General features: G+C 45.0%; 1 protein-coding gene across 1 annotated transcript in view; it reads left to right on the top strand.

Annotated features, from left to right (window-relative positions):
* Window positions 1-9,754: 9,754 nt before the first annotated feature.
* The window catches only part of ODF3B (outer dense fiber of sperm tails 3B), a gene marked incomplete in the record, with an annotated part of 59,265 nt that continues 45,295 nt past the window's right edge, over window positions 9,755-23,724 (top strand). The window contains 2 exon segments of the mRNA XM_030216493.1: window positions 9,755-10,008; window positions 19,829-20,006. Coding sequence (XP_030072353.1) covers window positions 19,898-20,006 — 109 coding nt within the window.

Here is a 23,724-nt window from a genome sequence, read left to right as displayed (position 1 = left end):
GAAACGGAAAGCATGAGGAGGCGAGCCTGGTCCTCTCAACCACGCCAGCGCTGTGACTGCAAGTAAAAAAATAAATAAATACAAGATTGAAACGCGTCGCGGGGGGGGGGGGAGAGGTTTGGACCGGAAAGCAGGGCTGTCGGGAAGCAAAGAGGGCGGGCAGCTGGGGCAGGGGCGCTGGATCTCGACGGGCGGCAGGAACGCAAGTCAGGAACCCTAGGGAAAAAAGGTGCCGGTACGCCGTACCGGCGCGTACCGGCACAAAAAAAGCACTGCATATGGTGAGGGATCCCTTCAAGGGATGCATTAAAAGCCCCTTTTACAAAGGTGCGTTAGCGTTTTTAGCATGCACTAAAAATAATTCCTTAGCATCCCTCCAGACCGGACCAGGATTGGACTGATGGGTTGTGCATGCCTACCAGCAGGTGGAGACTGAGAAAATACTGGTCCGGTCCGGAGGGACTAAAGGAAAGCAAATTAGCAGGTAAGATCTAATTTCTCCTTGTGCGCTAAATGCTAGAGATGCCCATATATTCCTATGGGCGTCTCTAGCGTTTAGCACACACTAAAAACGCTAGTGCACCTTTATAAAAGACCCCATGAATCATGTCTCCATAATGGCCACAATGTCCAAGTCTGTTTCCTCCATTAGGGCTTCTAGATCAGGAATTTTATTGCCGTGAGAATTTGCGCACATAACCTTCCACCAATATTTAGATTGTTCACTTTTATTGTGTAAAGTTTTATTCTGGTCTTCTCTAGTGCATGGAGATTGTCTCTTGTTATTTTTCCCACCACCGTAAAGCTTTCGCTGTGGGTGACATCATGAACTTGTTTTCTCCCACCTGCCACTTCCTTCCTCTGGTTTAAATGCTCGTTCACATGCTGATTTATTTATTTATTTTTACATAAGATCGTTTTTCCCACCATAGAAATATGTAGTCTATCATTGCAAAATTCGCCCATTCCTCCCTGAACAGATCACCCGAACCCTCGTCCACTCTCGTCTTGACTATTGCAACCTTCTTCTCACTGGCCTCCCGCTTAACCATCTATCCCCCCTTCAATCTGTCCAAAATTCTGCCGCACGTCTTATCTACTGCGTGAACCGATACTCTCATATCACCCCTCTCCTCAAGTCACTTCACTGGCTCCTGATCCGCTACCATATACAGTTCAAGCTTCTCCTTTTAACCTTCAAATGCACTCAATCTGCAGCCCCCCCCCCATTACCTCTCTACCCTCCTCTCCCTGTATGTTCCCACCCGTAACCTCCGCTCTCAGGACAAATCACTCCTATCTGTACCCTTCTCCACCACCGCTAACTCCAGACTCCGCCCCTTCTGCTTCGCATCACCATATGCCTGGAACAGACTTCCCGAGCCCATACGCCATACGCCATGCGCCCTCCCTGCCCATTTTCAAGTCCTTACTCAAAGCCCATCTCTTCTCCCTTGCTTTTGGCGCATAACCACCTTCTCCACTCATGATACTGTTGCAGGAATTGATGCATGAATTACCCCTATTGTTAGCAGAATCTGTGGTACTTCAGGAGTCAAACAGCACACACCAGAATGAGGGAGAAATCTTCTTTATTTGCCAGCAAACAAAGTAGGACATCAGCTCTAGCTCTCTTCTCTTTCTTAGCTCTCTTTGTCTTGTGGCTTCTGTCTGTCCTCTTCAGCTCTCTTCTCCTGTTGTCTGTCTTCTCTCTCCTTCTTCTGTCTGTTCCTTCTGACGTAAGCTGCTTCTGCTCCCACTTATATACAGTTTTATCCCCCTCTCTAGCCCCCCTTACTCTCCAGATGGTAAAGAATAGATTAATTACCCTGCCTCAACCAATCATCTCTATACATTACTTAAAAAATATCAGTTACATAGGTTTAATATTTCTCAAACTGACCTATGACCTGGGGCCTCTCACACCAGACAATTGGGCACCAGAACTCTTATATTTTATTATGATTATATTCCCAGCCATAGCTTAAACTGGGTTCATTTAGGGGCTAAGGGATATTCTTGCTTAATGCTACAGTCCTACACTTAGCTAATCAATCAAGGAGAAGGCTTTTCCTGACCTTTTTCACCTATTAGCTTCATACATTGAACCAGCCAGGACTGCAGATAACTCAAACCAGATGCTGACCTTTTCAACTGCAGTCTTACTTATAAAGTCACACTGAGTTGAACAGATATTCTACATAGAATTATTAATTACACAGAATAAAACATATTCTAAAATAAGCATCCTTATAAGACATATTCTAAATATCAAGAACTTCTAAAATCTAACTATTGCCTCTCTCTAAACAGTATTTCAGCCTAATCTTAAAACAAACTGCCTGCTTGCCTTGTTCATAATGGTATACATATGTGCTAGCATTAGCAATCCATCACTCACAAGGGGTCAAAGAAAGTTTCTCTCTCTGACCTTTTTAACCTTTAGCTTAGCCAAAGCTAGACTTTCTAAGTAATCTAAACCATCTGGCATTCCTTCACTTTACTTTACAGAACTAAGAATTTAACCACCAAACTTTTAAACAGAATTAACAATTAATATAATTTCTTTGTCCACTGCTGTCTCAATACCTACACTGACTACATAGTTTGTAACCTTTAGATTGTAAGCTCTTTTGAGCAGGGACGGTCCTTCCCCATGTTAAACTTGTACAGCGCTGCGTAACCCTGGCAGCGCTATAGAAATGCTAAGTAGTAGTAGTAGTATGTTCTTCCATCTACTGCCACAGCCACATATTTATTTATTAGGATTTATTTACCGCCTTTTTGAAGGAATTCACTCAAGGCGATGTACAGCAAGAATAAATGAAACATAAGTCAAACATAACCAATAGACAATTGTATCAGTAAAAATATCTGTATCTATATCTGTGTACATATTGTGACAGGGAAGCCATGTCATTGAATAAGAAGAGGAGAAAAAGCAGGAAAAGTCCAGCAGTTTTCCCTATCCTCCAAGAAATCAGAAAGAAACAGAGAAACTGTCCTTATCTAAGAAGTTCTGCTGTCATACCCTGTTTCCCCGAAAATAAGACATCTCCTGAAAATAAGACCTAGTAGAGGTTTTGCTGAATTGCTAAATATAAGGCCTCCCCCTAAAGTAAGACCTAGCAAAGTTTTTGTTTGGCCCCGATGGGACATGGACACAGAAACCTTAATTTTTTTCGCTGCAACCCAAAGACGAAATAACATTAAAGAAATGCAAGAAACAAAACTGAGGTGGAAAATACTCCTACCATCCCCTCCTTCACGCTTTTGTGAAGATCAACTAAGTGAGCCCGGAAAGAAAAGAAACATCCCCCTTGCAGAAATAATAAAAGAAAAGAAAATGAGTAACCGAGCCCTTTCGGCGCTGCTCCATCGCCCAAGGGCTAAGTCAGACTAGAAGGATGGAAAGTGTTGCGAATGTACAGGAGGAGCGCATAAAGCGCCACCAACGGGGAACGGAGCTATCGTAGAATTTTTTTTTTACGTTTGTAATACGGTAGGGATGATCCTGCGCCCTAAGCCCTCTCACAACCTCCCGAGACCCCCAGCCAGAGCAGCCCGGCCCCACATTCCATTACCTTCCCTAGTGCATACCCCTCCTCCATTCCCAGCCCGGCCAGGGCGGCTCTGCTCCGCTCGAGTCCTGCGGTCACTGTGGGCAGATAGGCGAGCCGCGGCCTACTCCTGCAGGATACCACCCACCACTTCAATACTGTTCCCGACCGCCACAGTCCCCCTACTACTCCCGAGCCCGGCCCCGCTACTACAGAGTACTACGGTATCCTCTGAGCTACAAGAGACTACTCGTGCACCCAAGGTAAGAATTCTTCTTCATGAAAAAATAAGACATCCCCTGAAAATAAGACCTAGCGCATCTATGGGAGCAAAAATTAATATAAGATTGGGGCAAGATGGCCGCTCAGAGCAGACGCAGGTGACTGAGCTCCTGACTTACCAGACTGTTACTCGATAGGAGGTTCTGTTCTCCGTGCAGGACATGGGGAAACGGAAGGGAGACGGCCTCCATACTCCCAGGGAATGTTCCCCCCCTTCGACAAACGGTTCTGGAGCGGTACGGGGTTCAGCCATTGACCATGCGATTACCCGCTTCGGAACGCTCCGCAACAACGTCGGCGATCAGCGTGGAGGCGGGCTCGTTGAGCCCGCCTGGGAACATCAGTCCTCCACAACCAGGAAGCATATCGCCGTCGACGATGAGAGTGGAAGGGACGCCCGAAGTGGTTGAAGCTCCGCCACCCTCAGGAGGCCTCGACGCTGGTCTTTCCCCAATCGGAACGGAACAACAGAGGGGTTTGTTAACTTCTACCCCTTCTCCGATGGGAGCTACACCGGTATCATTGGAGGTTAAAAAACCCAAAGTGGTGACCTTGGACTCTTTATGGGACGCTATCCAGGGAATGAACTCTCTGCTTTCTCAGGTAACCTGTACTTTTTCTCAAGATATTGATAAATTAAAACAAACACAAAACCAGCACTCAGATAATTTTCAAACCCAGGAAGGACAAATAGAGACTTTGAGAACTGAACTTTCTACTTTAAAAAATTTTGCGGGAACAGTGGCGAAGGATAGAGAAATTCTGGCACGTAAGCTAGAGTTTCTTGAAAATCAGGGGAAGAAAAATAATTTGCGGTTTATAAACTTTCCTAAATCGCCATTAATCCCAGCCACGGATATGTTACGAAAATATTTCAGAGAAATCTTGGGTCTCCCAACAGAGGGATTCCCTCCGATTGTATGTAGTCAGTATATAACTGGGAGAAAGGCAAATCCCCTGAATCTTCAACCACAGCAACCAGAATTGAATCTTACAAAGTTTCTAGAAAACTCATTGGAATTAATCACGGAAAGGACTACTCTTATCGTCTCATTTGCACTCGAAATGGATAAAACAAATATTTTCAAACTTTATTTTAAACATTTGAATCATAAATTTCTTGGGGAAACAGTTCGAATTTTCCCTGATCTGAATAGAGACACTCAAGCCCGCCGGCGAGAGTTTCTCTGTTTAAAATCAAGAATCTTGGCACTGGGAGGATTGTTTAAACTAGTTTTTCCTTGCCGATGTATAATAACTTTGAATTTAGTTACATATATGTTTATGGAACCCAAGAAATTGAAGGAATTTTTGATTTCTAAAGAAAGCATTGGACATTCAACCCAGGTAGTCGAATAGAGAGAGAAAACGCTGAGATGTCTGGCTGCGGGTTTTCTTCATGATCCTGCTCTTTAAATTTTGTTATATTACCTATTAGCTTATTATTATCCTTGTATCTTGCCATAAAGTTGTGGTCTAAATGAAAAGTAATTTTTTCCATAGAACTTAGGCAGTATGCCGTTCTTAATTATTTTTCTTTCCTTCTTATTATATTTCTGTATTCAACATTTATTGTAAATAGATGGATGTTAAATTAAAATGCATAAATAAAAAATAAAAAAAATTAATATAAGACACTGTCTTATTTTCGGGGAAACACGGTAGCTCTAGAAATTACATGGAGCTGGGGAGGGGCAGGTAGAAAACAAAACGCAACTACAGACCCACACCTCAAGCACTCCCCCCACTAAACATACAAACATTGGTCTGCCAAACTCAATAAATTCCAGGCAGCCAGAACTCAGACGTGCTCATATTGCCATCCAGACTGTACAACACCACACCTGGACACCACAACCGCTCAATCCCACCAGATAGTATCCCACAGGAGGTATCAACATCATCCACTAGATGATAATCCATAGGAAGGAACAATAAAATGGAAAAACCAACATGGCGAACACACAAAGGTACCTGATGTACCTACTACTGATCTCATGGTCATCTAAAATAATGACTTGGGCATACGACCCTCAACCCCAAATACCCATCCATCTTCCCTCGGGATATTGCCCTCACGAAACCAGACCAATATATGGTCATATCAAGCCCAATGCCAGAGGGCAGCCTCACATCCATTACCCCCAATCTCTACACATCTCAACCAGAGGGAGGCCTCCAAAACAACAACACAAAACCCCCACACCCTTAAAAATCAGCTGGTACCAATTAGTCGCACTGACTGCAGCCCACACTCCTACCTGCCAATCCTGATAGCATACATAAACACACGATCAGTGGTAAGTAAAGCAGAACTCATAAGATCATAGGTGGAAGAAGAGAATTTAGGGCTAGTATTGCTCACTGAGACCTGGATCCACACAAATGATGACCCTATAATAAATTACTTCTGCCCCCCTCCCCAGGCTACAAATTCATACATCTGACCCAGACCACTAGAAAAGGGGTAGGACTTGCAGTCCTATACAAATCTTTCTTCAACATAACCATGGTATCGAACCTTGTGACACCATCATTAGAGATACTCACCATCACCATACATGACCCCACCCACGCAGGCCTCCTCTGCTGCACACTCTCCTATGATTTTCTGAGTTGTAGGTGCCTAGCTAAAGCCTTACCAGTACAAGCACAGAGCACAGCAGTTACATACACAAGCAGGCTTGTCACGAAACACCTACCAGCTTATTTTCGAAAGAGAAAGACGCCCATATTTCGACCCAAATCGGGAGATGGGCGTCCGTTTCCCGTGGGCGCCGAAATCGGTATAATTGAAACCCGATTTTTGGCGTCCTCAACTGCAGTCCGTCACGGAGACGAACAAAGATCACGGGGGCATGTCGGAGGCATGGCGAAGGCAGGACTGGGGCGTGGTTATCGGCCGAGGAGAGATGGGCGTCTTCAGCTGCTAAAACAAGGGTGTTTTTGACGAGAATTTGGTCCGCTTTATTTGGACCTTTTTTTTCAGGTCCAAGTCCCAAAAAAGTGCCCCAACTGACCAGATGACCACCGGAGGGAATCGGGGATGACCTCCCCTGACTCCCCCAGTAGTCACTAACCCCCTCCCACAAAAAAAAACCACTTTACAAACTTTTTTTGCCAGCCTGTATGCCAGCCTCAAATTCCGTACCCACCTCCATGACAGCAGAATGTGTTCTATCCTCTGACAGCCTTTCCCTGGTTCTGATGTGGGTCTCGGGTGAGTGTGACACCTTTTCTGTTAAGGGCACTGCAGAGTCACATCAGCAATGCATTGTGGTGGGTGTAGGGTATTGGGCTCCGTGATTCCACTAGCTTGTGTTAAATGCTCACGATGTTGGTAGTTGGTAGGCTCTACTCCCATGGTGCTTTTCCCTCTGCTTACTGGGTCAGAGTGTGCCCTGTTTTGTTTCCGGTAGTCAATGAGGTAGTGACCATTTGTGTAAGACACTTTTAGATCCCTTTCATGTGTTACCCACGTTAGAGAACGTTAGTTCTTACCTTGAATGTTGCTGAAAGAGGGCATTGTTCACCATTCTGCCAGCTCGGAGCTACTGCTAATCTCAGTACCAGCAAGACTCGTTGCCAGTGGGGCACAACCTCTGATCTGCAGTTAACTGTGAGTAAACATGCTTATTCACATAAAGGACGTTTTCAGCGAGATTAGTCTTCAGGTGTCAACTGCTGTGCCAAGGTTATACACCAGCAACGTCCTGTCCCTGGAGCACTTTTAGTGGGTACTGCAGTGCACTTCAGGCAGGCAGACCCAGGCCCATCCGCCCCACCCGTAACACTTGTGGTGGTAAATGGGAGGCCTCTAAAACCCACTGTACCCACATGTAGTTGCCCCCTTCACCCCTAAGAGCTATGGTATTGTACATTTGTCCCTCCCACAACCAAATGGCTTGGATTGGGACGTTTCAGAGCTGGGCGTTTTTAGTTTCCATTATCGCTTTAAAAAAAACGCCCATCTCAGAAGGGACCAAATCCATGGCATTTGGTCCGTCCAAACTGTATTTTCGAAACAAAAGATGGACGCCCATCTTTTTCGATAATACGGTCTGTCCCGCCTCTTCACATGCCCGTTTTCGGACATAGACGCCCATGGAGATGGGCGTTCACATTCGATTATGCCCCTCCTAGCCACCTGCCTGGGGGTTTCCCCGTGGCCACTTAGAGTGTCTATCCCCAGCACAGCTCAGGTCCGCCTGCACCTTCGCTTGTGCTCTACACTAGCACTCTCCTCCCACCGCCTGGGTCACAACCACCTCTGGGCTTGTCTCCTGCTCTCAAATTATCCCCAGTGATTTCTAGTTTACTGAAAGCCACACTCCCAGTGGTCCCACAGTTCCCAGAAATCACTCACAGACCCAACACACAAACCACCAGGATTCTTTATCAGTCCAGACAAAGAGGCAATAAACTAAATATTGTTTATTGTCTTAAAAATTGAACAATGAACAAAAAATGTGTAATCAGCAATCAATAACAGGTAACTGAAATATGGATCAATTATAACACTAAACATTTGCTTAGTTTCTAAAAAGTACCTGGGAAGATCAAGATATATGCTGCTCACAGATTATCAAATATAACTGATTGCAGGGCCTGAGCAAGAGATCCTGCTCTCTTTTCTTCCTGGCTAAGACTGAGGCAAAAGCCAATACAGTCCAAATGAAAATTAGCTCCTGGGCCAATTTGAGCTGAAACAAGTTTGAAAGTATACTGCCTTTCCAAAAGGCTTAAACAAAGAGAACAGCCTTGGTTCTGCAGCAGCTTCACAATATGAACATGCACCACCTGCTGGCCAAACTAGAGAAATGCACTTCAGAATTATTTAAGGCAGTTTTACAGGCTTAACAAACACTGTTTTGTCACAAGGCTGCTTCTGACATCATGAAAATGCTTTGCTTCTGCACTTAGGAATAAGCAGAGATGCCAAGTTACCCAGTTCCAAGGTGGAACCTTTTGATCAGTCCTGGGTTTGAACTTATCCCAAAGCAGTGTAGGATTTGTAGTGTCTGATCCTGTCCATTGAAATCATTGCTGCAAGTTGCAAGTCCCAGAATGCAGTGTTTCCCACGTTGGTCCTGGAGTACCCTATTGCCAGTCAGGTTTTCAGGATATCAACAATGAATTTGGATGAAATTGATTTGCATACACTACCTCCATTATATGCAAATCTCATTCATGCATATTTGATGTGGATATCCTAAAAACCTGACTGGCAAATGAGTACTCCAGGACCAACTTGGGAAACACTGCCATAATGCACCACGATGGGGTGGTCATAAATTTCAGAACTATCCCAAAAGCAAACACTGGCATCTCTGCATAAGCCAGTTTTTAGCCTGCCAATATTAGGCTTCTACACTTCTTCAGGGATCCCACCCCAAGGAAACCCAAACACAATGCAACAGAAACCTGATCTGAATTATCATTTTAGGACAGGAGTTCTCAATGCAGTCCTTGGGACATACTGAGCCAGTCAGGTTTTCAAGATATGTGCACTACCTCCATTTAATGCAAATTTATTTCATGCATATTCATTGTGGGTATCCTGAAAACCTGACTGGCTAGGTGTATCCCGAGGACTGGGTTCAGAACCTCTGCTTTAGGTGTAATGTAGAGAGAATTTATAAATGATTACATTTTCAAAAAAAATGGGGGGGGGGGGGGGATTTGTGACCAATGATAAAAAATAATGGGGTTTCTTCCAGAGTAAAGTTAAGGGGTCTTTCCCCCTAAACAATAGAGAGCACTCACTGCTTATGGTTCTTTGTTTTCATGTGGGGTTTATATTGCATGCAGAAGTGTTGTTATCCCACATCTCTTTTGTTTTGGGTCTGCAAAAGAACATGAAAAGTCTTATATTCTATTGATTAAAAGTCTTATAGATGGTATTTTTCAGAGGAATGGATCCTGCAAAGAATATTCTTTTTTTTAAACAGTTTGTCACTGAACTCTGTGCAGGACATCTGGAAATTAATGTTGACAGTCAGGAGAACTTTCACAGTATTCACATTCATGTTTGCTTTCTCAGGAGTCCAGATCAAGTTCATTGCAGAGAACACACGTTCCGCTGGGGTGTTGCTACCAGGGAGGCACAAATTGTTGTTTGAAATGTGAAAAAAAAAAACCATCAGCCCATCTGGAAACAACAGGGGTAGGATTTTCCAGGTTATTCCATGTTTCCAGCTACCTGGAAACACTTTTTTTTACATGTCACTTCATCCCAAAGGACATCTTCTCTGATAGATTCTATTCTGAAAAATGTTAAAATGTTTTACAGCTTTCTCTATTTATGACATGGTAGGCACAGATTTGAGTAACAGATACTCCAGACTGAGTTGTCCACCTTCCACCAAGTCTCAGAGATGCCTATTACATCTACCTCTTCAAGTGCTATATACTCTAACTTTGCCGTCTTCTAGAAAAAGAAAATCTCACAAAAGAAAGAGTTGCAAGTGTCACACTCATTTTTTCACACAGTTATTGAATACTTGAATGCATGGGGCAAGCAGTATTCAATAACGGTGTGAAAAAAAATGAGTGTGACACTTGCAACTCTCTTTTGTGAGATTTTCACCTTCTAGAAGATGGGAGAGTTAGAGTACATAGCACTTGAAGATGTAGATGTAATAGGCATCTCAGAGACTTGGTGGAAGGAGGACAACCAATGGGACACTGTCTTACCAGAGTACAAATTATATTGCAAGGATAGGGGGATTAAATTGGAGGGGATGGGGGGAGTTGTTAAATAGGAAATTGAGTTAAAGAAAATTAAAATTCAGCAGGAAACAGATTGCAACGTGGAATCCCTATGGATAGAAATTCCATACGTGAAGCGAAAGAGAATACTAGTAGGGCTGTACTACTATCAGCTGTATAAGAACAGGCAGACAATGAAGAAATATTAACAGAAATTAGGGAAGCTATCAAATTTGGCAACACTATAATAATGAGTGATTTCAATTGCCCAACCAATATCTACAACAGGAGAATTGAGTAGAGTATATTGTAACCAGGTGCCTCTCTTGTGCAGCCAAGGATAGAACAATCTCCTCCAGCCACAGGCTCCCGGTACAATGAAGAAATAGATGTCCACCAGTAACTTCAATCTTAAGGACTTTTATTCCATGCAGGTTTCTAGTACACAGTTCCAACAGCAGCATAGCACATACCAGGATTCAATACAGGCTTACAGGCTCCAGTCTGGGCTCTTTATCCAGTGCACAATAAACAGTAATTCAATTCCCAAGACAAACAGTTCTTTCAGTTCATCATCACAGTCCAGTCACCAAGCAGCATTTTCTACCTTCTATCCTCTTTACCTTCAGGAGAGTTCAATATTTTAGGGACTCCTTTTACCCAAGGGTTTTCCCCTGCATCAGCTTCACAGTGAATTCAATACTTTTGGGACTTCCTCTCACCCAAGGAATCTCAGCCTGCTTCAGTACTTTAGGGACCTCCCTGCCCAAGGATTTTCAGCCTGCAAATACTTCTCTCCTTCTGCTTCTCTCTCCTGAACTGAACTCCTCCACTCCTCCACTCCTCCCCTGGGACTCCTTCCCACCTGCCTAATCAATCCCTGGCTTCAGCTACCACCAGCAATCATTCTCCTTCCATTAGCTTCCTCACACCCAAACCAGCTGAGTTAAGCATTAGACTAATGAGACCAATGATGAGCTCCTATACACAGGGTTTCCTAACTCTCTTTCCGCCTAGTGGCAGCCACTCTACATAACCTGCCAGCTTACACCCATGTCTTCCCTGATTGCAGCTAGGAGTCCAGTCCGGGTTCTTCATCTCCCTCTCTGGCTCCTTGCCTGCAATGCCTTCTGGGACTTGTATTTCAGACTGAAACTGCCTTAACCCAACTATCCTAGAGGTGACTTTATCACAATATAGAAGATTTAAAAAAAACAATGATCTACTGAAACCAAAAATTTTATTAAACTAGAAGTTCTGAAGTTCAGAAAAGTCACAAACTTTCACAGCTAACAGCTGTTCAAATGTTCAGGTAAAAGCGTGGGGAAAAAGACTTCAGTAAAAAAAATTCACAACCCTGGCAAACAGAGCTCAATGGTTGGAAGTATCAAATCATTGGTCATGTTTTAAAAACTCCATTTCAAAACAATAAACATGAGAACTTTATAATATACAAAATAATTTTTTGTCCAACATAAGTCTCTGCTCATGCAAATACATACCAGTTGCCCGGCTGTGATTTCCCACCTCTCTCTGTTCTATTTGTTTTTCTTTTTTCTTTTTGATAGAGTTATTTCCTAGATCTTGGATCACCCTACTGTGGACTATATAATGCTTGTATAATTTACTTTAGTTGGATTGATTTTCTATACTATTTTCTCTGAATCTTCATTTATGTTGGATTGCATAAATGTAAAAATGAATAAAGATAAATAAAAAAAAAGAAATACATACCAGTTCACAAGCACTATGAAATAAGACAAAAATTATTATTGATTAAAATACTTTATCTTGCCACTTCATACTGACAGTCACAGCTTCATTAAAATGACAACTCTCCGACAGTGGTATGCCCTGTTTTGCTTTAGCTACCCAGGGCTGGTGTTGGGGGGGTGGGGGGAGAAACAAGGCAGCTGCCCTGAGTCCCACAGCTCCAGAGGGCCATGTGGTTCAGGCATCTTTTCTCCTCCACACCACAGTCCATCTCCACCCTTCCCAGTCTTCTTTAAAAATTTATTTCCCTTCTCAGAGGGACCCCGGCGCAGCAGACATTCTCATAAGCTGCCTGTGGCTTCCCCGAAGCTTTCTCTGTCTGCCACGATGCATCGCCCTCTGATGTAAATTCCTGTTTCTGCCTGGGCAGATTGTGGCAGAGAGGGAAGCTTTGAAACAGCCGGAGGCAGCTTGTGAGGATGGCTTCCATGCCAGGGCCCCTCCAAGAAGGGAAATAATTATTTAAAGAAGACCGCAAGGTGAGGGGAAGGGAGGGAGATAGATTGTGGTGGGAAGAAGGGGAAGAGAAGCCCGGACTGTGTAGTAGCAATGCAGGTGGGGAGATCGGGGGAGGGAGGATCAGGGACTCCCTCCTTAACTTCTGCCCTGGACCCCACCATGTCAAAAACCGGCCCTGTAGCTACCTCAGGAGATTTTGTCAGACTCCTCTCATTTACCAACTGGCCAACTAGGGAGGTAAAATTCTTTGACTAAATAAACGACTGCTTCTTGGAGCAACTGGTCCAGAAACCAACAGTGGAATGCCAGAATTCCTTAATGGAATGCCAAATTAGAATGAGAGGTAACGTGTTAGGTCTACTGCAGGGGTCCTCAGGACACACCTAGCCAGTCAGGTTTTCAGGATGCCCACAATGAATATGCATGAGATAGATCTGCATGCCCTACCTCCATGGTATGCAAATTTATCTCATGCATATTCATTGTGAGTATCCTGAAATCCTGACTGGCTAGGTGTGTCCCATTGTTTACTGGGAAACAGTGATCATAACATGATTGAATTTGAGTTAATAATTGGATTGAAGACACTAAGGTCCCTGTTTACTAAGCTGCACTAACTTTTTAATGCATTCTTCAAATTAGCATGTGCTAACGCTAGAGATATCTATAGGAATATATAGGTGTCTCTAGTATTAGCACGTGCTAATGCTAGAAACACCTATATATTCTTATGGGTGTCTCTAGTGTTAGTGTGCCTACAATGCAGCTTATTATTTATTTATTTATTTATTGTTACATTTGTACCCCGCGCTTTCCCACTCATGGCAGGCTCAATGCGGCTTACATGGGGCAATGGAGGGTTAAGTGACTTGCCCAGAGTCACAAGGAGCTGCCTGTGCCTGAAGTGGGAATCGAACTCAGCTCCTCAGTTCCCCAGGACCAAAGTCCACCACCCTAACCACTAGGCCACTCCTCCACTCCCTAAGAAAATTTATTATAGCAGCATTTAACTTTTGAAAGAGCAGCTATGATAAGATGAGGAAAGTGGATTCAAAATCTAAAATGAGCAGCCACAAAAGTTAGGACTCTAAATCAGGCATGGACATTGTTTAAAAACACCATCTTGGAAGCTCAGACCAGATGTATTCCACATATTAAAAAAAGGTGGAAAGAAGAGGAAACAACAGCCAGTATGGTTAAAAAAATGAAGAGCCAAAAGAGCATCTTTGAAAAAATGGAAGAAGGATCCCAGTGAAGTAAACAAGAAGCAGCATAAGCACTGGCAATTTAGATGCAAAGCATTTATAAAGAAGGCTAAAAGAGGATATGAAGAGAAACTTGTCATATAGACAATAACTCATTGAAATAACGTTTTCAGATATGTCAATAGCAGAAAGCCTGTGAGGGAATCAGTGGGACCTTTAGATCATCAAGAATAAAAGGGGCACTGGGGGAAGACAAGACCATACCTGAGAAACTGAATGAATTCTTTGCTTCAGTCTTTACTGAAGAGGATGTAAGAGATCTGCCTGTAGGAGCAGATCACATGTCAAGATGGAGAAATATGTTTATTATATGAGATCTCTTCTGCTGAATAAAGATGCCCAATGCGGCCCTTGTTTCTCTCCAGCAAAGAGCTGCGTCAGGAGCAACTATAGATATAATAATTATAAAACATAAACAACATTAAAAACCATTCATAAATCAAAAAAGAAGTAACCAAATAAAAATCTTTAAAGTACGTATAAGGACACATACAGAAGTTCCCTCAATCACATAAAAACATCAGGAGGATACAAAAAAGCTCAAATAAAAACATAAAAGCAAACCTTTAATAATTAAAAATACAGAATTTGGCAACTAAAAAAAACAAATGTAAAGTACTAATTAAAAACAAGCAGTTAACAGTTTATCCTATATAATAAAACGCACCTCCAACATTCTGAAGCTGACTGCATGGCTGAGGCATTCCTGCTCTCTGTATCCATCTCCTGAATTGACATCACGTACTTCCGGGTTCGTCACAAGCAGAAGTGACCAACCACACGAGGTTTCTCGGCTTCAGAATGTTGGAGGTGCATTCTATTAAATAGGATTGGTCAGTTCCTTGAAGCACAGCCAGAGCTCAGCGTCCTGCACAGTAGCGCTCAGATGACAGAGAGAGAGGGGGGGCCTGACACCAGAGGGAGGGGGGATGTATCTCTGTCACACACACACTTTCTCTCTCACACACTGTCTCACAGTCAATGTCTTTCTCTCCCTCACTCTCACACACTGTCTCTCACACACTCTTTGTCTCACACTGTATCACATTCACTCTCTATGTGTCACACAGTCACTCACACACTCTCTTGGTCTCATTCACTCAGTCTCACAGAGTCTGTGTCTCACACACACTGTATCTGTGTGAAACACACTCTCTCTCTCACACTGTCTCACATACGCACTTGCACACACTCTCATTCTCACACACTCTGTCTCTCTCACAGACACACTCGCACCCAGACTCACTCTCTCTGTCTCACACACACACTTACACATTCAGTCTCTCACACACAGTCACTCTCACATACACTCTCTCAAACATAAACACTCCGAGGAAAACCTTGGTAGCGCCCGTTTCATTTGTGTCAGAAACGGGCCTTTTTTACTAGTATTTTATAATTGTTATATCTACAGTTGCCCCTGAAGCAGCCCTTTGCTGGGGGAAAAGTAGTCCACATCGGGCATCTTTTATATATGAGATCTCTTGTGCTGAATTAACATCTTTCTCCATCTTGATGTGTGATCTGCTCCTTTCTGCTTCCTGTGTTAGTTTCTGATCACAGAATCTCTTCAGTAATATACTTGTTGAGTCCATACCCTTAAAACTTTTATTGTGCCTCACAGTATGATAAGCAAAAGTGCCCTCCTGCAATGTCAGCTGAAACTCCTGGTCACTTATTTCTAGGTTCTTGAAAAACTGTGCTACTGAGTGGTAAGAATTTCTACAGCAGGGGTTCTCAACAGGTGTCAGAGGCAGGAGGCATGCCACGGACTTCTGCATTACAGAAGCAGCGCAAGGAGGAGGGGAGCAGCTCTGATGTTGCTTTTTTTTTTTTGGCTGGCGGGGCTTTGGCATCCCGGCCAGCCATTTAAGGGGGTGCTACAGGTTTAGAGGGGGCCTGAGCCCCAAGGCCCTGCTCCTCAGAGGCATGCGACAGGAACATTCGTGGTCCCTTTACCGACCAATGCTCAACACTAGTAGCTTGCATATAATTTGCATGCTGTTATTATTGAGCATCGGTCGGTAATTGTGACTCGATGTTCCAGCCGGTGTTTTCCGACACTGTTCCCTACCTCACCAGAGTTCTGTGCATTCCCTCCCCCCCACCCCCACTCAGTCTGATAAGAGTGAGGTCATTTTCAATGGGGCCAAAGTTGAAACGCATTGGGAAAAATCTTGCGTACACATTGTTTTCAGTTTCTTCCTTGTTTGTCTTCCGTCCTTGATGTTATCTCCATCACTTTCTCCTGATCCAATCTGATCTGATCTTCAACATCCTATAAGCAGTGGGCAGAGGCATTAATAGGAACTTTAGAACTTAAAAGAATTAGAAACACATTAATAGGCAGCTGTAGGGGGAGGGGGAGACATGCAGTTTATGTTTGTTTGCTTATAAACTTGCTATACCGCTTTTCTAATTGGAAAATCCAAGCAATTTACAACAGGATAATATTAAATAAAAATTATTCATATCAGCATAGTATATAAATATACAAAATAAAACAGGATTACAGCATTGTAACTTGGGAAAATAGAATCAACTATGATGCAGCACTCTGAGGTTCAAAGTATCCCCACCCGTCCGCAAAGCTAGCCACTCATGAAGTCTTTAATATTTCCAGCCATGAGATATTATGGCAGAGCATTCCATAAAACTGGAGTGAGCCAAGTAGAAAAAAATGAGCTTGGCACATACTGTCCAGTCTGGTGTTGACCAGAGAGAGGTTGCTACCAGGCCATTCTGAGAATACAGTGCTTTGGAGGTACATACGGGATTATTTATTCATTAGGATGTATTTACTACCTTTTTGAAGGAACTCACTTAAGGCGGTGTACAGCAAAGGTAAGTCAAATATAAGCAATAGAGAATTACAGCAGTAAAAATATTCAAACAACAATACAAAGTATGGCACTGTATGCTACATTACAATGTCAAAACAATTCACAATAAAACATTTTAATAGCATAGGGTGTAAGCAATGATGGAACATATAGATAGATAAGATAGAGTAACAGGAGTAAGAAAATAAGGGACTAGTTTAAAGAAAGTTGCTTGAACATTAGATAGGGTAGGAGTGGATAAACATGTCCTGCTACAGTATATATGTGCAGGCGATGTCTTTTACTTCTTCCATTAAAGGCCTCTAGGGACACAGAAACCACCTCTTCAATGTCGCTTTCGGCACCTAATCACAACACCTCTACTCAGGAAATCTAGACTACCCCAACTTGACATTTCGTCCTTTAGATTGTAAGGTGTTCCAAGCAGGGACCGTCCTTAGTTATTAATTTGTACAGCGCTGCATAACCCTAGTAGCGCTCTAGAAATGTTAAGTAGTAGTAAGTAGTAGTAGTAGAAAGTACCTGCCTATAACGTATATGTAAACCACTTTGGTTTGGCAGTATATCAAATCCATGAACCTTTACCCTTTGTCAGTGTCCTCCTGCACACCCCCAGGTTGACAAGAGAGAATTATGGAAAGGGGGGGTTAGGGGGTCCACCGAAACACAGGGGATGTTTTTTAGGTTTGGGGGAGGTGGGGTTAAGAACGTAAGAGTTACCATACTGGTCAGACCAATGGTCCATCTAGCTCAGTATCCTGTTTCCGAACAATAGCCAAGCCAGGTCACAAGTACCTGGCAGAAACCCAATTAGTGGCAACACTCCATGCTACCTTTCCTGGGGCAAGCAGTTGCTTCCCCATATCTGTCTCAATAGCAAACTATGGACTTTTCCTCCAGTGAGAGGTACGCTGGACCCCTAGGGATTTTTTAGGGTTGGGGGGAGTCGGGAGGGGTACACTGGATCACCGGGGGATTTTTTAAGCTTGGGAAGGTCAGGAGGGGTCCACTGGACCACCGGGGAATTGGGAGCCGTGGACGTGTGCACAAGAGCTGTGCCTACTGCACAGCTCTCATAGGCATGCGACAGGAACATTCGTGGTCCCTTTACAAACCAATGCTCAACACTTAATAGCGTGTTCCAGCCGGTATTTTCTGACGCTGTTCCCTACTGCGTCAGAGTCCTGTGCATCTCCCCCTCCCCCAGTCTGATAAGAGTGAGGTCATTTTCAATGGGGCCAAAGTTGAAAAGCATTGGAAAAATCTTGCGTATACATTGTTTTCAATTTCTTCCTTGTTTGTATTTTTACGGCTGAGTTTTAACATTATATTTTAAATCAATTGCTTTTTTTTCCCATTATGCAGAAGTTTAGCTTGATGGAAATGAATGTTTGTTAGCAACATCATATCCTTTTACAAGTGCATAAGTGCAGTGCACATTCATTATACCAGGAAGCACTAAACACTGGTGATGAGAAGAACACCTGATAGTGGGGAGACAGTAGCATAGTCTTAGCCAATTCATGTCAAGGCCAGATTTAAGATGTTGATCCACATAGGCAGAGCTGGAGAGCAGCTGGGAGAGGTTTCTCTGCCAGAGATCACAGCGCATGGTCCTAAAACAAGTGGGCCAAACCACCACGAGGGTGGAGGTACACAAATTCCTACGAAAAGTAGAATGAGGAAAGGGGGAGTAGGAGGAGTAGGCTCTTGAACAACACTAGTAGGCGACGTAGGTTAGGAACAATCTCTTTATTTAAATATACACTCAACTCAACACAGCCGTGTTTTGGCGCTACAGACACCTTCTTCTGTGCAATTGAATATGCTGAGCTGTTTTTCTTGCATCGGCAGAAGCTTTGCTTTCATTCTCTTTGAGCTTAATATTCGTATATTTATATATCACAAGACTCCTGAAGAAGGCGTCTGTAGCGCCAAAACAAGGCTGTGTTGAGTCGAGTGTGTATTTAAATAAAGAGATTGTTCCTAACCTACGTCGCCTACTAGTGTTGTTCAAGAGCCTACTCCTACTCCCCCTTTCCTCAGAACCTAAAACAAGTGGAACAGGCTTCTGTTTAGCCTAGGCGTTGGGAGCCTTCAAAAATTTGGTGCCCTGGGCCAGTGGTTCTCAACCCTTCCTCAGGGCACAGCCAAACAGTTGGGTTTTTGTGGCTATCCAGAATGAACATAAATGAGAGAGATTTGCACGCACCGCCTCCTTTGTATGCAAATCTCTCTCATGCATATTCATTGTGGATAGTCTGAAAATCTGACCATCTAGGTTGTGCTCCAAGGACTGAGTGGAGTTGCCTGTGTCTAAATCCAGGCCTGCTTCGTGTTGCAATTTGCTGGCTGAGTAACTGCCGTATTCTGTGAGTGTTGGCAATTTGCCAAGCCTGTTTAGAAACACTGTATTTTCAAACTGTCAGTAATTGTTTGATTGGTTCTGAGTTGCAGTATTCTGTAGGTGGCACTGTGTTGCTCGGATGAGCCTAATGCATTTTGCAGATGTGAATTATTTGCTGAAAAGGGTCTGGGGAGCTGTTTTAGTATCACTGATTACAGAGATGCACCTCACTCCTGACCTGCGTGGTGTTGAGGTCACTGTTCTGCTAAGGGTGCTGACCCTAATAAACCAGGACACACTCATCATTCAGCAGCTCAGGGTAGTTTTAGGGGCTGCCTTGCAGCTGGAGGTGTTGTCCTTCCTAACTAAGAAGCATTTCACCTTTCAGCACCACAATATTTTGGAAGGTAGCACCACCCTAGTGGAGGTGTCCTTCATAATAATCTGATGGCAAATACTTTGTATCCATAGCAATTTGTTCCACATTTTGGGCTATTTAATTCAGCCTTCCTAGCACAGTGTTTGATCTGCTAATTTAATCTGATGTGCTAGAAAACTAATACAGATCTTTCTCTTGTTTGGTTACAGCCTGTTCCCTTCATGCTGAGGCCCTCTGTCCCTGCAGTGTATGCAATCAGATAAATCCAAAGGTTCAGCATGGGGACAGATGTTTGGGTGGGAACATGGAGACCTCACCGGGCCAGAGGACCCATTGCAGCTATGTATAGCAGCCCAGGGCCCAAGTATGCCCTTCCTGGAAACACAGGTAAGTTCTGCAGCCCAAATCAACAGCAAGGATGAAGGGAAGAATCAGTTCTGGCATGGGATCCCCTCTCTTTTTCTGTTGTGGCTTCTTCATGGATAGCTGTCAGAATTATCTACAACCTGCACTTGATCAGGGCTTCTTGCTTCAGTACTGGCTTAATCCTATTGCATACAGGGATTGGTACTTCAAGATTCTCTCTACTATTTTCTAACCAATTGAAGTCAGAGTTTGTCAGTAAGCATGGAGTGGAGTCAAACCCAGATTGGAGCAGCAGTGCTGACACATAGCCTGCTAGGTGAACAGGCAACGATGGAGGCAGTGTTTTCACAATGGTGTAAGAAGAAAAGGTGGGAGGTTGACCATGGCAGGGGCGTAGCTAGGTGGGGACACGGGGGCATGGGCCCCCACAGATTTAGCCCTGCTCCCCTCTACTTTCGATCCCCCTGCCGACCCTCCCCCGCCACTTTTGATCCCCCCTCCCGCCAACCCCCCTCCGCTGCCGCCAGATACCTTTGCTGGCGGGGGTCCCGGCGGCAGCAGTGAAAGGCGAGCAGGCTCAGCGCTTCAGCCTTCTCTTCTGCAGGACCAGAGCTGAGAGAGAAGGGAAGGCTGAAGCGCCGAGCCTGCTCGCTTTTCACTGCTGCCGCCGGGATCCCAAGATAAGATGAGTTTTAAATTCTGGGCGGCACGCAGGAAGGCGAGGGCGGAGGACTGTTGTGGGAGAAGAGGTCGGGCTGGGGTTGGGACTGGCACTCGGAGGAGAGGGGGGACCTGGAACTCAGAGGGAGGGGGGCCTGGAACTCGGAGGGAGGGGGAAGGGGGGAGAGAGGAAGGGGAGAGGGGGAGAGGAGAGGGGAGGGAATGCACCACCTGTAAAAAAAAAACAAAAAAAACAATCATTTTGAAAAGTTGGCTCCTATGGAAACAGATCAGCGAAGGCGCTGGAGACTGGCACTGAAGAAGACTTCGGCTGGTGGGGGTTGGGGACCCCCACCAGCAAAGGTACCTGGCAGCAGTGGCGGAGGGTCGGTGGTGGGAGGGGGGGTCGAAAGTGGCGGGGGGGTCGGCAGGGGGGGTCAAAAGTGGCAGGGGGGGAGGTGGCTGGGGGAGGCAGGCTAAACTGTGCCCCCCCCCCCCCCACCTCGGGCTCTGGACCCGCCGAGGTATGGCTACGCCCCTGGACCACGGATACCAAAGACTAGAAACAATGGACTTAAAAGCAAAAAAAAAGTTTATTGAGAAAAGACTCAACGCAAATGTTGTGTTTCGGCCGTTAGGCCTGCATGAGGAGTCTGCATAGACAAAGAACATCCAATGTCCTGATGTGGTGAAGTGCAGAATGATTTGTACACATAGAGTAACATCCAATCTCTGGATGGAGTGAGTATGATGATGGTCTTGAGAAAGACCTTTGGTTGAAGAAAGAATATCGTGGCGGTGAGTGTGAGCTTTAGCGTTTGCTCACTCCATGGCGTAGCCAAAGGTGGGCCTGGATGGGCTGGGGCCCACCCACTTAGAGTTCAGGCCCACCCAACAGTAGCACATGTTTAGTGGTAGCTGGTAGGGATCCCAAGCTCAGCCAGCTGAAGACTTCTCCCTGACGGTAACGCAGTGGCGTACCAAGGGGGTTGGGGCGGTCCGCCCCGGGTGCACGCCACTGGGGGGGTGCTGCACGCCGGTCAGCGTCGTTGGTTTCCATGCTCCCTCTGCCCCGGAACAGGAAGTAACCTGTTCCGGGGCAGAGGGAGCATGGAAACCAACTACGCTGACTGGCACGCGGCACCCCCCCCCCCCAGCGGCGTGCAGCAGGGGGGGTTCCTTCGCTGGGGGGGGTCACACTGCACGGGGGGGGGAGCGCTGCACCCAGGGGGTGGGGCGCATCGGCGATCCGCCCCGGGTGTCAGCACCCCTCGGAACACCACTGCGGTAACAAAACGATACTCTCCAAGATACCGGCACCTGCGCATACTCAGTTTTCAGCCCATGGCTGCTGCAGACTACCAAGGTGGAGAGAAGCATTTTCCCACCAGCTGAGATATTTTTTGGGCCGTGGGGGGGGGGGGGGGGGGGGGGGGAGAGAACATTTGGTGCCCACCCACTTCTTGCCTAAGCCCACCCAAAATCTGCTGTCTGGCTACTCCCTTGGATTGGATGTTACTGTATGTGTACAAATCATTCTGCACTTCACCACATCAGGACGTTGGATGTTCTTTTGTCTGTGCAGACTCCTGATGCAGGCCTAACGGCCAAAACACAACATTTGTGTTGAGGCTTTTCTCAATAAACGTTTTTTTGCTTTTAAGTCCATTGTTTCCAGTCTTTGGTATCCGTGGTCAACCTCCCACTTAATATACTATACTCTTCCTCTGGAGGGCAAAATATGAGGAAGGGAAAAAGCCTCTGTAAACCAACCTCCACCCTTTATATGTTGATAGGGTAAGGAGAAAATCAATGGGTCCAACTTTCTTCATTGGCATAAAAAACCCTGCAAGTCCTATTAAAGCAGCAAGCAAGTCCCTGGAGTAGCCTAGTGGCTTTCTCCAAAATGCACTGCACCAACCACTAGGCTACTATAGGGAGGGGTGCCAGGGAAGTGGACACTCCCCCAAATGGGCTTCTGATGGTGCCGGCACCTATTTTTTATGTGATCTGTCACATTTAAAACATTCACCGGCACAGTTGGCCCTTGCAGATCACCAATGTGGCCGCGCAGGCTTCTACATGGAATGTTGCTAGTGGAATAGCAACATTCCATGTAGAATCTCAAATAGTAGCAACAGTGGAGGAGTGGCCTAGTGGTTAGGGTGGTGGACTTTGGTCCTGAGGAACTGAGTTGGATTCCCACTTCAGGCACAGGCAGCTCCTTGTGACTCTGGGCAAGTCACTTAACCCTCCATTTCCTGCCACATTGAGCCTGCCATGAGTGGGAAAGTGCGGGGTACAAATGTAACAAAAATAAATAAATACATGGTGGTGAATTATATAATGGTGTTAAAGCAAAAGACATTATAAGACAGTACTAGAAGTTCAAAAGATTATAGAGTTACACATGCTGATCTTTGTGATATATCTTGTCGAAGACATAGGTTTGGCGTTGCAACTGACCAGGATCTTCATATTGCCTATTGCTTATAGCTTTTCCTTGTAGCCTTTATAGCCAATTTAAGTGCCAGATGTACTGTCCCTATCACTGTCTCTTCCCCTCTCTCTCTGGATCACTCATGTCTTCGGCTTTCTGTATAACACTGTGTTCTGCTCTCTCTCTCTCTCTCTCTCTCTCTCTCTCTCTCTCTTCTAACCCTTCAGCAATGTCGCTCACAAATATGTTGAATTGATCGACCCTAGTACCAATCTCTGAGGCAATCCATTACTTACATTCCTACCTTCCAAGTAGACTCCATTTACCACCACCCTCTGCCATCTGTCAGTCAACCATTTCCAAATCCAGTTCACCACTTTGTCCTAACTTTAGCCCACTGAGTTTATTTGATTTATGAGCCTCGGATGAAGGACTGTGTCAAAGGTCTTACTGAAATCCAAGTAAAGAAGCTTAGCTGGTGGTGGGAGGCAGGGCTGGTGGTTGGGAGGCGGGGATAGTGCTGGGCAGACTTATACGGTCTGTGCCAGAGCCGGTGGTGGGAGGCGGGGTGGGTGGTTGGGAGGCGGGGATAGTGCTGGGCAGACTTATCCGGTCTGTGCCAGAGCCGGTGGTGGGAGG

The sequence above is a fragment of the Microcaecilia unicolor genome, chromosome 10 (assembly GCF_901765095.1).
Source record: "Microcaecilia unicolor chromosome 10, aMicUni1.1, whole genome shotgun sequence".
Taxonomy (NCBI): domain Eukaryota; kingdom Metazoa; phylum Chordata; class Amphibia; order Gymnophiona; family Siphonopidae; genus Microcaecilia; species Microcaecilia unicolor.
Note: the sequence above shows the minus strand (reverse complement) of the source record. Positions and strands in the feature narration are given on the sequence as shown.